This window comes from Thermobia domestica, chromosome 13 (genome assembly GCF_964235325.1).
Source record: "Thermobia domestica chromosome 13, izTheDome1.hap1.1, whole genome shotgun sequence".
In the NCBI taxonomy this organism is placed as follows: domain Eukaryota; kingdom Metazoa; phylum Arthropoda; class Insecta; order Zygentoma; family Lepismatidae; genus Thermobia; species Thermobia domestica.
Window position 1 is genome coordinate 77513779 of NC_137466.1, and position 13375 is coordinate 77527153.

General features: G+C 35.7%; 1 protein-coding gene across 1 annotated transcript in view; it reads left to right on the forward strand.

Annotated features, from left to right (window-relative positions):
* Dhc16F (Dynein heavy chain at 16F) overlaps positions 1 to 12317 on the forward strand; it is a 418273-nt gene extending 405956 nt beyond the window's left edge. Inside the window, exons 71-72 of the mRNA XM_081735970.1 lie at positions 5343 to 5460; positions 12012 to 12317. Of these exons, the coding sequence (XP_081592096.1) occupies positions 5343 to 5460; positions 12012 to 12241 (348 nt within the window). The 3' untranslated portion in view covers positions 12242 to 12317. The remainder of the gene's footprint in view (positions 1 to 5342; positions 5461 to 12011) is intronic.
* The last annotated feature ends 1058 nt before the right edge of the window (positions 12318 to 13375 follow it).

Below are 13375 nucleotides of genomic sequence, written 5' to 3' on the forward strand. Positions count from 1 at the left end.
ATGCCAACTTTGTTATGGCCTGTTCCTGATAAATGGATTTGCGATTTTTAAGACGTGTGGACCTGGAGTCATGGGACGGAGGAGTGCAGCGCATGCGCACCCAGTATGACTGGATGGAGTAATGCCTTGAATGGTTGGTGGGAGTCTTGGAAAGTGGATGGCTCATGCACATTTTCCCCCATCTGGGGTGGACGTGCACCCATCCCGGCTTGCTGTTCTTTGCGTCCATTGTTTGTGTTATCCGGTGTCCAAAGCATTGAAAATATGAAAAAATGTATTAAAACATAAAAAAGTACAAAAAATAATAAAACCACAAAAGTATAAAAATATGCACTTTTTTGTTCTTTGGTCTGGTGAAGTCTTTTTGTATTTGTCGTTCAAAAGCTTGCTTCTTTTAGTTCCAATACTTTTTCCGGGACCATGCGTTTCTGTCGACGGGAATGGTTTTCTTCCAGCCCCATTACCCTTAACCACGTCGGCCCACGCTGAACCTACAGTGAGGGTGTGCTTATGGGATAGCCAAGGGAGTAGGGTAAGTTCTCCTCGTAAGCGCCCTGGTCTGAAGTTGCGGCGTTCACACACGTTTTTCCTTTGTAAATGTATATTTAATACCAACTTTATATTGCTACTAAAATCTTTGAAATCAGATTTGGGCTTACTCTCTCGGGAAAATCCAATCAAACAAAAATGAGACATATTCTCATGTTATAAATAGTGTGGAAAAGACAAGTATCGTGATAACTGTTGTCCGATATCGTGTAATTAAGGATAAAGATGCTGATAGTGCCAATGGTGAAGCAAATCGTCCGAATACTATTAAAGACTTGTCCCCCTTTTTCATTAATAAAGTTATTATTTACAACGCCGGACAGGTTGAAGATATCAAGAAATTACGAAATGACACGGGAACGTGGTGGAAACGATCGACAAGAAATAAACAGCGAAACTACTTAAATTGACTACTACTGGACCAGTTAACTTGTTGGTAGAACCCCACCGTCTAGTGAACGTCTCTCACGGTGTGATATCATGTTGGGACCTTCTAAATATCACCGAGGAAGAGATTAAATCGGAGCTGGCTGACTAACATGTTGTAAATGTAACTCGCATGAAAACTAAGAAGTCAGGAAAACTCATTGCTATTCAGTCACTAATTCTTACTTTCAGTTTGCCTACACTGCCGAATTACGTGAAGGCTCGTTATTTATCTACTTAAGATCCGTCCGTATATTCCCAGTCCCCTGCGCTGTTTCAAATGTCAACATTTCAGACACACCAGCACGTCGTGTAATGTGAGTGCTGCTCTTTGTACGAATTGTGGCCAGGGTAGTCATGGTGTGGAACCTTGTACAGCGACCAAGCCCTTTTGTGTCAATTGCAGGGGCAAGCATACAGCTTGGTGTCGGGACTTTCCGGCCTTTCAATGTGAAAAACGTATCCGAGAGTTAATGGTTGTTGAGAAGATCTCTGCTGTTGATGCTAAACGTTGCTTAAAAGAAAGCATCCATTTCTCGCTTTCTGTGCTATTTGCTGTTGCAGATACCTCTTGTAAATCTGTAGCAATTCAGACGTCTTACGTTTCCACCGAAATAGATCTTGTTCCCAACAAAAGCCCAGAAATTTCAACCTCAGTCGTATCAACTAGCGAACTTCTTAAAACCCCATATGTTTCTGTTAGTGTTCTTTCAGGTGGTCTTCGCGAGCTTCACCTGATTGCTGTTCACCTTACATAGTCAGCCTAAAATTTAGCCAGAATATAAGGCAACTTAACGATATGGTCATTTTCCCGTAAATACAAAATCTCCACCTGTCCGTAAGACACCTTCAGTTTCCTCTGATATTGTGGAAGACAACTTGATGAATACTAAGTGGAAGATAGTTGGCCCACGCGGACAAGTTCGCCTCAACGTTGATTTCTAATGTACTAATTTTTATTATTGGTATTGTTATTTATTTTCTTTATTGTTATTGCTATATATTTATTATTCTCATATATGTATTATTTTATCTTTTCTTTTAGATTTTTACTTCTCTTTTGCAGCAGTATTTTTCTTATATTTTGATATGTTGCTTTTTAAATTTTATTGTTGCTATTTTACTATTTTGCTATCTTGTTGCTATTTTTTTCTACTTAGAGAAGGCGTATGATACCACTTGGGGTTACGATATGTTGAAACAATAACATGACTGGGGTCTTCGTGGGCATATTGCTCACTTCGTTTTGAATTTCCTTCATGAGGGAGATTTTCGACTGCGTGTGAGATCTAGTTTTTCAGTGCGCTTTGTCCAAGAAAATGGTGTTCCACATGGCAATGTACTTAGTATCACGTTTTTGCTATCGCCGCCAACAGTGTTCTTTCGCAGCTCAAGTCTCCTGTTCGTGGTCTGCTTCATGTTGACGATCTAGTAAATTTACTGTCGCTTCCAAGACATTCGCGGTATTACTCGAAAACTTCAACTGGGTCTACATCGTCTTGTTCGCTGGTCGGACGAGACAGGATTTCGCTTTTCCAGTGAGAAATCTCACTATTCATTTCTGCCGAAAACGCATTTGCCTTATTGACCTGAACTTGTATTTGAATGGCACTCGTTTGTCGTTCGTTGATAAGGTTCGTTTTCTGGGTCTGATCTTTGATCGTTAATTGCCAGATCATATTGTTCTACTGCGCTTATACCGTAGTCTAACCCGGTCCAAGTTAGAATATGGTTGTGTTGCTTATGCGTCTCCTCGTTCCTCTCTGTTGAAATAACTTGACACAGCCTGTCAGTTGGGTATTCGGCTAGCTACTGGTACCTTCCATACTAGTCCTGTTGTCAATCTTTATGTGAAGACCAACGAATCATCGTTATTCTGCGCTTGTGCGTTTATTCCTGACCACCCCTGTAAACCTTGTCCACGTGGTGGGCGGAATAACGAGCTCTATGCTGTACGTCCTCGTGCTATACGTCCATGATACATTGTGTATGTGAGGGTTTTCTCTCTGACGAATTTATGTGGCCCTCTCTTTCGATGGTTCGGTTTTGTGTTCTGCCCCCATGGCTACTTTGTACGCCAAGACTTGACTTACGCTTGTCTTTGCGGTCAAAACAGCACACCAGTTCTCAGATATACCAGCAGGAGTTTGCAGCACTATTAGAGCAGTACCCTGATTTTAATGTGTTTTATACGAATGGTTTTAAAGATGGGAATTCTGTTGCATGTGTCTTTGTCCTCGATAAGGGCAGCTCAGAATTCAGTTTGCGTCGCATGTGTTCAGTATATACTGCTGAATTAACTGCAACTAAGTTTGTCCTCAGCCATGCGCTTCGCTTTTGTTACGTCGATGCTGGTTTCCACTGATTCTCAGGGCGTAGTTATGAGTCTACAGAATGTTTTCATTAAGCACGCTCATGATCAACACACTCTTATGAGATGCTATAAACTACAGCAAGAAGATTGTGTCGTCTTTGTCTACTGGGTGCCGGGTCATGTCGACATTCGGGGAAACGAACGTGCTGACACAGCTGCCAAGCATGCCACTTTGGCCGAAGTTGCGTTGGAGCAAGTCTTCCTTGCTCCGATCTCTAGAGCTATTTCCTGCGTTGATGCGCTCTCATTGGCAAGCAAACTGGAATCATGCAGCAGTTAAGCCACGCCTTGGAGAATGGCACACATCAGCTCGCTCTCGTCGTCGAGATGGAGTGCTCCTGAAGCGTTTACGTATCGGACATTCTGTATTGTAAGGAATGTATTGTCTCGCTGAGTTTTCGGCACATTCTTGTCCAATGTCCAGAATACTCAGATCTCAGAGAGTGTCAGGAACTGCTGCTTACACTTGACTATGTATTGGGCAATGATATTGATATTGTCGAGCGTGTATTTGCTCTTGTACATGCTTGTAACATTGCTCACGTTCTCTGAGCTTTTTTAGTCGTTTGGTTTTTTTTTTATTTATTTGTGCTGCATTTTAATCTTTTATTCTGACTTTATATTGTTTTTTACTATATATTATTATTGTTAAATATTTTCTCTAATGCTAGTATTATTACTGTTTCTTGTTATTGTTATATTATTTTTCTCTTGTTACTGTTATTACTAGTTATTGCTAATGTTATATATTTGTTATTCTCATATATTTATTATTTTTCTCTTTTTTTATTTTTTATATCTGTTTTGGAGTTCTTTTTTCTTATATTTTAATATATATTTGTTTTTAAACTTATTTACGACAGTCCGTATTTTGGAGCAATCGTGTTGATCGTGACGGGGACAAATAGCCTCGTTCCTGACGTCCCCATTAAAATTCAATCAATTAATCAAAATTAATATTCGGTTCTTCTCTGTAAAGCTATGAGAAATAAGGAACTAGATATCATAAAATGTGATAAATTAGGAACTGGACACTGAAGCGTGAGAACTAAGGAACTGAATGCTGTAGAAATGCGTGGGAAATAGAGAAAATAGTCTAAACCTTGACCCATTTTTTCTTGTACTTATATAATCGAAGGACATTTAAATTCAAAATCGGGGCGCTGTTGCTCAGTGGTAGATCGTTCACCTCTCGTGCATGGGGTTCTTGGTTCGATCCCTGCTTGCGCCAAGTGAGCTTTGTGGTAGACAAACACGTGTGCGTGTTTTTTACGGGGTTCTCCCGTTTCCTCCCACTTTCTTTATTCCACCATTTCATTCATTCATTTCTTATCATCACCGTGTTCTTTAGCCTAGCCGGCATAACCGTGGGGCGTAAAACTGAAAGATTTCATTTCATTTTCATTTTTAAATTCAAAATCATTACTTCGAAACAGCAGCTGATTCACAACTATACTTTCCGTAATCTTCCACCGTATATTTGGTAAACTTACCAGATGTTCCTACTGTATTTGATTTCTTTAAATGCTTAGCTTCGATGACTGAATAAGATTGTTTTTTCCTTTTATTAATTATATACTATTTTAAATGGATAATAGCTATTATTTGAACTAAAAGAAAAAATCAAACCTAATAACTTAACCACAAACTCTCTAAGACACAATATGCGGCTAATTAAATTCGCATATTAAAATTTTCAGAAAATTCACGTTTCCTCAATCGACTAATGAAAGCTTTCTGGAATCCAAAAGTATCTAGTTTATTCATTAAGAACTAATAAATTAGTTAATTTCCCCCTTTAAAGAAAGTCAAGTTTATAGAAAAAAAAAAAAAAAAGCTGCACCTGACAAATTTTCTTTGCTTGGTAGTTGCGTATCTTGCCTACGCTTAAATTCGTCCTTGACCACCAATCAGCCTTTGTGAATCATCGGATGACAAGCATAAATAATCGATTCTGGTAATTTCTTTTTTCTTTCGTTCTTTCTTTCTTTAGGGACCAGAATTGTATGGAAACTTGCGCAATCCACAACATGGAGTACTTGTACATGGTTTATATTTTGATGCCGGCCGCTGGGATTTTGAAAACATGTTATTGGCTGATCCGAATCCTGGTAAGAATAGTTTGTTTGTATTTATTAGTTTTATCTGTTTTAAGTCAGTAGGAAAGATCCAAGTCCTTCACTGCATAATAAAACTTTCTAGATTAAGTTTTATGAAAGACATTGCCGAGAAAATTAATACAAGTAATAGCCGATATTCTTTCAATATTGAACCATAATTCTTAATTTAAAATATGTACATTCAATTTGTACTTTTACTTTAGAGAATATTTCACCGTAGTATTATCAATTATATCCATACTATACACCTTCAAATACTACCACTAATAATCTTTAGAAGTTATATGCTATATTGTTGTTTATTGCATTCTTTTTCCCGTTTTTAGTATTTGTTTAATGTGGATATTTTCAAGATTTATATTTCAAAGTTGCAATTTGTCTTTTTATTTGACATTAAAAGTTATTTTCCTGCCTTACCTTGATCATGTTCAAATGTTTCGTGGAAGTTAATGTGTGGAACTTGAATGTATAAGAACATCTAAGAACCTTTTCACCTTGATTTATCACAATCTTAACGTAACATTTTAAATGTAGTAAGTAATGAAAACAACATAGGTAATTAGAACGTCGGAGAAGACGCTCCTTGGTAGATAAATTACTTCATGATAATATGCTATGCTAATAGTACAAGCATTTGATATTAAATAACGAGGTTTGCGGACTTTATCTTGAAAGATAAGCTAGAAGATAAACTGTAGAAATTTTGTTACGATTATTAAACTGAGTGCTGTTGAGGGAGCTGCATGAACGATGTGGTAATCTCGGTCATCAGTTAGTAGCATGAAGCTGGTAATAAGGAAACAAAGCGGGGCAGTTAGTATTCATAATCAGTCACAATCACATTTCACGCTAATAAACAGAGTGCGAATGTATGGGTTGTGGTGCGATGTACATTGTACAAGAGAAAGCTGCGTATGTCTTATGGTTGCCACCACATATATTTGTGATTCTACCGGAAAAGCAATTTAGACACTGGTATGACAAAGATCCAATGCATGACAGTATATTTGCTGGTGGTTTACACAGTTTCGGGAGAAGAAAATAATAAACTGGACCGAGGGTGGTCCAGAAAACTCAATTCATATCCAACAGCCCGGGCACCCTCTCATTTTGTTATACTAGACAATACGGATAATGTACAAGATAAAATTTCAACTTCCTAGAAAGAGGGGAAGGAAGTGCTTAACAATGTGCATTTTTGAAAATCTTGGAATTTTTTGAAAACAGAGGATTGGCTATAGTAGCCTATAGTAATCAATCAGGATTCAGGAATCTGTCACTACCTATGTATTCATAGTGTTTGATGAACCCAAATGGATAGTTGGCGAAACTACTACACATTAATAATTTGTACAATAGACATATTGTCTTACGTAGCAATTAGTTTAAATAAAATTTAAATCTATCAGAAGAAAAGCTTATACAATGGAAAACATTACAATTGGATTTTTTTTTCGGAACGGAAGTAAAGCGGAAGGAATCACGGCAAAGTTTTGCTGAAGAATTAAAATCAAATTTGGATGGTTAAAAAAAAAAAAAAAAAAAAAAAAAAAAAAAAAAAAAAAAAAAAAAAAAAAAAAAAACTGTCATTCACTGGAACGGCAAAATCTTACCTTACATTTTAAGTTTGATAAAAGTAGCAAACGGAGGAAATTAAAAATAAATAAATAAACAGAGCTACTTGGAGTCTCAGAGCTTGCATCCGGTACAAGACCAAACATTGGAAATACAATTCATAAAGTTCTTTAAAATGGGATTGGACATATCGTAACTTTACACTTCCTACCATAACTTTCTTTGTTGGTTTAGTTGAATCAAGCTTTGACACTACCGTAATGTACTGTAGTTGAGATAACACCGTAACATTCCATACTTTACTAAAAATGTATTCGTAGTAGTCTTTACATTATGCTTTGATAGTTCGATTCACCTGAAATCTCACTGTTCAAAAGGTTTAATGAATCGCGAAACTCAATTGTTCGAAGTAATTATACAGGGTTGAATGTTTCTCCTGAAGATAAACAGCTACGAATTGGTTTCCCACTAAAGTAAAAAGACCAACTTAGAGATGACTATATGGAGTTGATTGAATTGACATTGTTAGTATTAGAACATCCATTAAAAACTGTTCGTTGGCGAGTACCTGGACCAATTTGTCATGCTCGTTGGATGGTCAAACAAATATGTGCCTTCAAACCGTATCTTTTTTCAAAATCAGTGTGTTTTTCATCTTATAAAAGGTTAATTTAGAAAGATTTAGCAAGTTTCGACATTGTTGTTTGAAAAAAAAAAAGAGAGAGAGAGAGAGAGAGAGAGATACAGGTACTAGTCACTGTGAATGCACTGATCAATGACTTGCTTCTTTGGAAAGATGCTGGTAAATATAGTGTCTTCGATAAAGACAGTATAACAACCAGCAAAGCTCTACAGTCCCATCTGAACCTCTCAGGTGAGTTGTTTGATACCTCTCTGTTTTCTGATAGAGTATCGGAAGAAGTAAATATTAGTATTGTGGAAAAAAATGAAAGCTGTTCCATCACTTCGTTTGTAAGCGAAAATTCTCATCTATTTCATGATAACTGTAATTTATCTGATTTTGTCAACTCTAGAACCTTAGAGCTAATGTCCAAACTGATGATTGATGAACCATTTCTTACATTACATCTCAGTAAATGAATTCAATCTCGAGTACATGAAAGGTGAAATAACCGTAAAAAAATATCTCGAAGTTGTCAACAATACAGCTGAAAGAAGGGTCAAATTACTTCAAGATTTTAAGAAGTTACTGATATAGAATAAAGAAGAAAAACAATTGTTGGCGCAAGTGGTGGAAGTCAACAGAAAGCTTGATCCAACTAAATCAACAAACAGCTATGTTAGAAAGTGTAAAGTTACGATTCATCCAATCATATGATACAGTACTGGCACAATTATTATGGATTTTTGAAAAAAACATAATTTTTCTATAAAAACGCCATTTAAGCAAACAAATAATAATGCAAATCAATTTTATTCACAAATAATGAGTACGTTAATAGTAAACAACTATTTTAATATTTAGTTTGTTCACCCTTTGCATTAACAAGTGCTTTAACACATCTGGGCATTCCAGTGATCAACTTTCTGCACAATTCCCTGATTCTACCTGAATGAACCCATACTTTGATAAGACGTTGTATGAGTTCTGTTTTGGCCGTTATGGGAACTTCATGTATTTAATCTTTCAATACAGACCATAAACTCTCAATCGGATTCATATCTGGGGAATTTCCAGGCCATGAGAGCATTTCTACACCATTTTCTTCAAACCAGGTTTTTACTGATTTTGCCGTGTGACACGGGGCAGAGTCCTGTTGAAAAATCCAAGGTCTATCCGCAAACCAGTCCCTTGTTTGAGGTAGCAAACGTCTTTGTAGTACTTCTTTGTACTTATACTGGTCCATGGTGCCATCAACAATCTCCAAACGACTTGTTCCATGCACAGAAATGGCTCCCCAGACCATGACCTTCTGAGGGAATTTTACAGTCTTCTTTAAACATTCCGATGTAAATTGCTCACCTGATCGCCTTCTTACAGTCTGCACACGGTCGTCAAGCACTGCAATGGTAGACTTGTCAGAGAACACAAAATAAGACGTCGAACAGCTGAAGAAAGTGATGGAAGCAATTGAATAACGAGTAGACTTAATGACGTGAAAGTCTGCAAGGCTTAAAATTGGAACTAACGTTTAATATTTTGCATAATTTTAATCATTTTTGTTATTAACGTTTTTACATGAATATTTTAAACTCTTACCTTCTCCCATTGCTCAGATGTCCAGTCAACGTGAGCCTCTTTCCAGCCCTTACGAGCCTGTTCCATCTTGTCAGTAAGGCGAGGCTTTTTTCTGGGACGATATGCTTTTAGTCCACCTTCCAATAGTCTCTTATTTACTGTTCTGCGAGCAATGGTAATGCCCTCTGCTTCAAGTTGGTTGGAAATCATTCTGCAAGATGCTCTTCTGTTGTTAATTGCCATTTTAATTATTTTTCTGTCCATTCTCGGTGTTGTTTTCTTAGGTCTACCATATTTTCCAACCCTATTTGATGCCAAACTGTGGCCATATTCCAATTTCTTCTTGATATTACTGACGGTTTGAGTTGACACTTTAAGTTTCTTCGCTATTTCTTTCTGTTTTAAGGTGGTTTCTTTCAATAAAACACTAATCTGTCCAACCTTGCGAGGACTCAAATCACGAACTTTGCCCATGTCTGCTCACATTAGAAAATCTGAACAAAAAAAGTTCGCATTAAACTTAAATGCACAAATAAACATAACTAAAGTGATCACATGCAAATGACAGGCAGACAATGCAATAAACACGCATTTCTCCACGCAAATGCCAGACTATTACTGAGCTCTGTCCAGACAATGCAGTGATTGTGTCAGGGTTGTCAGACGTTTTCTCTCTGTATTGCCAGACACTTCCATATAAGACTGTAAAACCCACTTAAAATAACTAATAAATATTTGTTTGGTACTGGTGTGGTAAAGTAAATAAAGTATTAGTTAATAAAATTGTTTGCAAGACATTTTTGCACAAAAGTTTTGTTTTTATCAAAAATACATAATAATTGTGCCAGTACTGTACTTCAAAAGATTGAATCTAAACATTTAAGTTGACTTTCATTTTAGGTTTATAACTGATGTACTTCATTGGCACAAGATGTTTATGTTCCTTTTTCAAAACCGCAAAAACAGTGTAAAGTTCTTTTGGTACAATTTTTATAGTAGCTTTGAGCACTGCTTTCAAAGTAAAATACAGAAATATAATTCTGACAGAACACCTCTCTCACAAAATGGATTGAATGTAGGCAGTATCTTGATCTCTATATTGAACTTGAATTTTTGCCATTATAAAGTGGATTATCCTAACCGAGGACACCGGAAGAAATACTGGAAAGAATTCGGCATTCGTTTATTGTATAATAGTTGAGCCTTCTGTAATAACTGTGTATGATATATTTAGTAATAGGAAAGAAATTAAATTTGTATGCTTGAAAAATCTAATTGGTGCATTGGTATACGAATCAGAAGGCAACTCTAGAACAGTTGAATTTACTATGAAGACGCTACGAAGGTTGGACGATGAGCCACGATTTATTTAGCTCTTAACCTTTTCCTGGTGTGGCAATATTTTGTATTAACGTGTGTATAAACCTGCACAATTCTGAATTTGAAGTTTAGGACGTACACACTGTTTCGGAACACTGGAGATCGTCCAAGAGTTTTCATGTCGTGGAGTCTAATGTACAATGAGGTTGTCGGGTCATTTATCTTCGACGAATCAATTGTTCCCCTCTTGGGATACTTAGCCATTCTGGAGAATTTTGATTCTTCACTCGATGAAATGAATACTCCCACAGTTGAAATAATCTTTTAACAAGATGGGGTTTCAACAACAGCCTCACTTTGCTACTTACATGTAACATTAATATTGCCACGTTAGAAATTATCTTGCAACAAAACGAGTGCAACATTGTATTAGTTGTTCGTTTTTTAGAGAGGAAGCTATCCATGCTCGTAATTATATCTAAACAGACTCCTTCGTATGCGGATATGTGAAAAGCATGATTTGCAATATTATTATTATTATTATCCGAAGATAAAGAAATACTAAAGCTCCAACCAAAAATCAAACCTCTATTTGTTGTCTCGGTCTGCTTAAAATCAGAGTAGTTGCTTATAGATTATTGCGAGAATTAGAAATCAAGTGTAACGAAGGATAATGTGCGACGATGATTTGATAAGTAACTTGGTTTGATATTTTAAAAAATGAACAAATATTGGCCAATCAAACAGTTTGAACAAATATATATGGGGGGGGTGCACCATAACTACCAAAATAACCAGTCTCATTCAGTCTCATTGAAACTCTTCAAAGTAACATGTAACAATATTCTTTACACCTGATATATAGAACGGGGGGAAGAGTATTCTAAAGAGGATCGTAATGTGAAGGGAAAATTATTCTCTCTTCCTGTCTTCTGTTTTCTTCCCTACTTGACAAAAGTTATGTTGCTTTGCTTGGTGAATCCTTTTTCTTCAACCTTCAGAAAATCGACTTAAACTATTGCTTTTGCAAAACTTCTTTTTCTTTTAAGTCCCAAACGGAAACATGACGGCAGAAAGTTTCGGAATGTTGCTATTTTCACTGCTAGCTTCTCATTTTAGATAATGTATATTTACAACGAAGGGGGGAGTTGGTGCACGAGCATCGGTGCCCCCCTAAATCCGGCCCTATATATATATATATATATATATATATATATATATATATATATATATATATATATATATATATTGGCCAGTTTATGAGAATCGGATAAGAAAAAAACTATATTGGGGTTTTTAACTATCTATAGGAATTGTGTGTTTAAAGGAACCCATCATACATTCCGAATTTGACGGTATTGTTGTAGTTTGTCGGATTATTCTTTTTTCTTTCAGTATCTTAATGTTAGTTTTTAATGTGTTAATGTTTTCCCTTTTTTTCTTGTAGGTGAAATGAATCCACCTTTACCTGCAATGCATTTGAATCCTATCCAAGAAAAGATTTCAGAAGTTAATCGTTATGTCTGCCCTCTATATAAAACTTCTGTTCGAGCAGGTGTTCTGTCAACTACTGGTCATAGTACTAACTTCGTAGTGTCAGTTTATTTACCTACTACTAAAAAGCAGGATTATTGGATCTTGAAAGCCACAGCTCTTCTGACACAGCTTACCAATTAATTAACTAACTAGACGTGATATAATAGTAATATACAATATGCAGTATACATATACTTCATTTTTTAAAAAAATGAATGCAATAAATGAACTACATATTTTGCTAAAAATAAGCTTATTTATAGTGCTTTTAATGAATAATTGAAGTTAATTACAAAATAATGTATAAAGTTTCAGGAGATCTATTAATTGGACAATAAGGTGTTATCACAAATTTTTAATATTTATATATGTTTATGAGGAAATGCAGCTCAAAAGTGAACTTATATTTAATACACTTTTCTGATCTTCAAAACATATTGTCTGATGTTTTTTGAGTTATATTTCATGCAATTAAAGATGTTATCTCTTGAACAGGAGTTTTTTATTAACCAAGTTTGATATGATTTTACCAAGTGTGATTGTTAGTAAGTAGTTAAAGCCGCTGGCATGTTCGAGCGAGCGATCTAAAGCAGTAGTTCTCAACCGAAGTGTTGCGACACACTGGTATGTCACGCAGTTCCCTAAAGTGTGTTCCAAAATTTTAGAATTTAAAAATCATGGAATTTAATAATAATTAATTAAAATCGAGACAAACTGTACCAGTCAACACCTCCAGCAGTAGCAATAATGCTCAGTGCTATATAGAGTAATTATAAAAACTAATTTGTTTCATTATTATAATAGGTATTATTATTATTATTATTATTATTATTATTATTATTATTATTATTATTATTATTATTATTATTATTATTATTATTATATCAAACAAGTGTGTCGCGATGTGGTAGACGTTCAGTAAAGTGTGTGATCAATGAAAAAAGGTTGAGAACCACTGATCTAAGGTATTAAACTGGTGATCCCAAGTTCTAGGGTTGCCAGATTTTTCAGAGAGGAAAAAGGAAGATTTCATTTGTGATCATGATATTTACGATATCGTACATATGGTTTCACGTAGTAAATCGTGCCAGAAAAAGGTAAAACTTACATGAAAACGTAACATCTGACAATCCTAACAAGATCTGTCTGTTGTGGGTTCAAACTCCGCTCATGATATGAATGTTACGTCCTTTCACTATTCATTTCATTATCATTTTCTTCATCATCTTTAGCATAAAAAACATTACAATGGGACACAAAATTAAGAAAATAAAT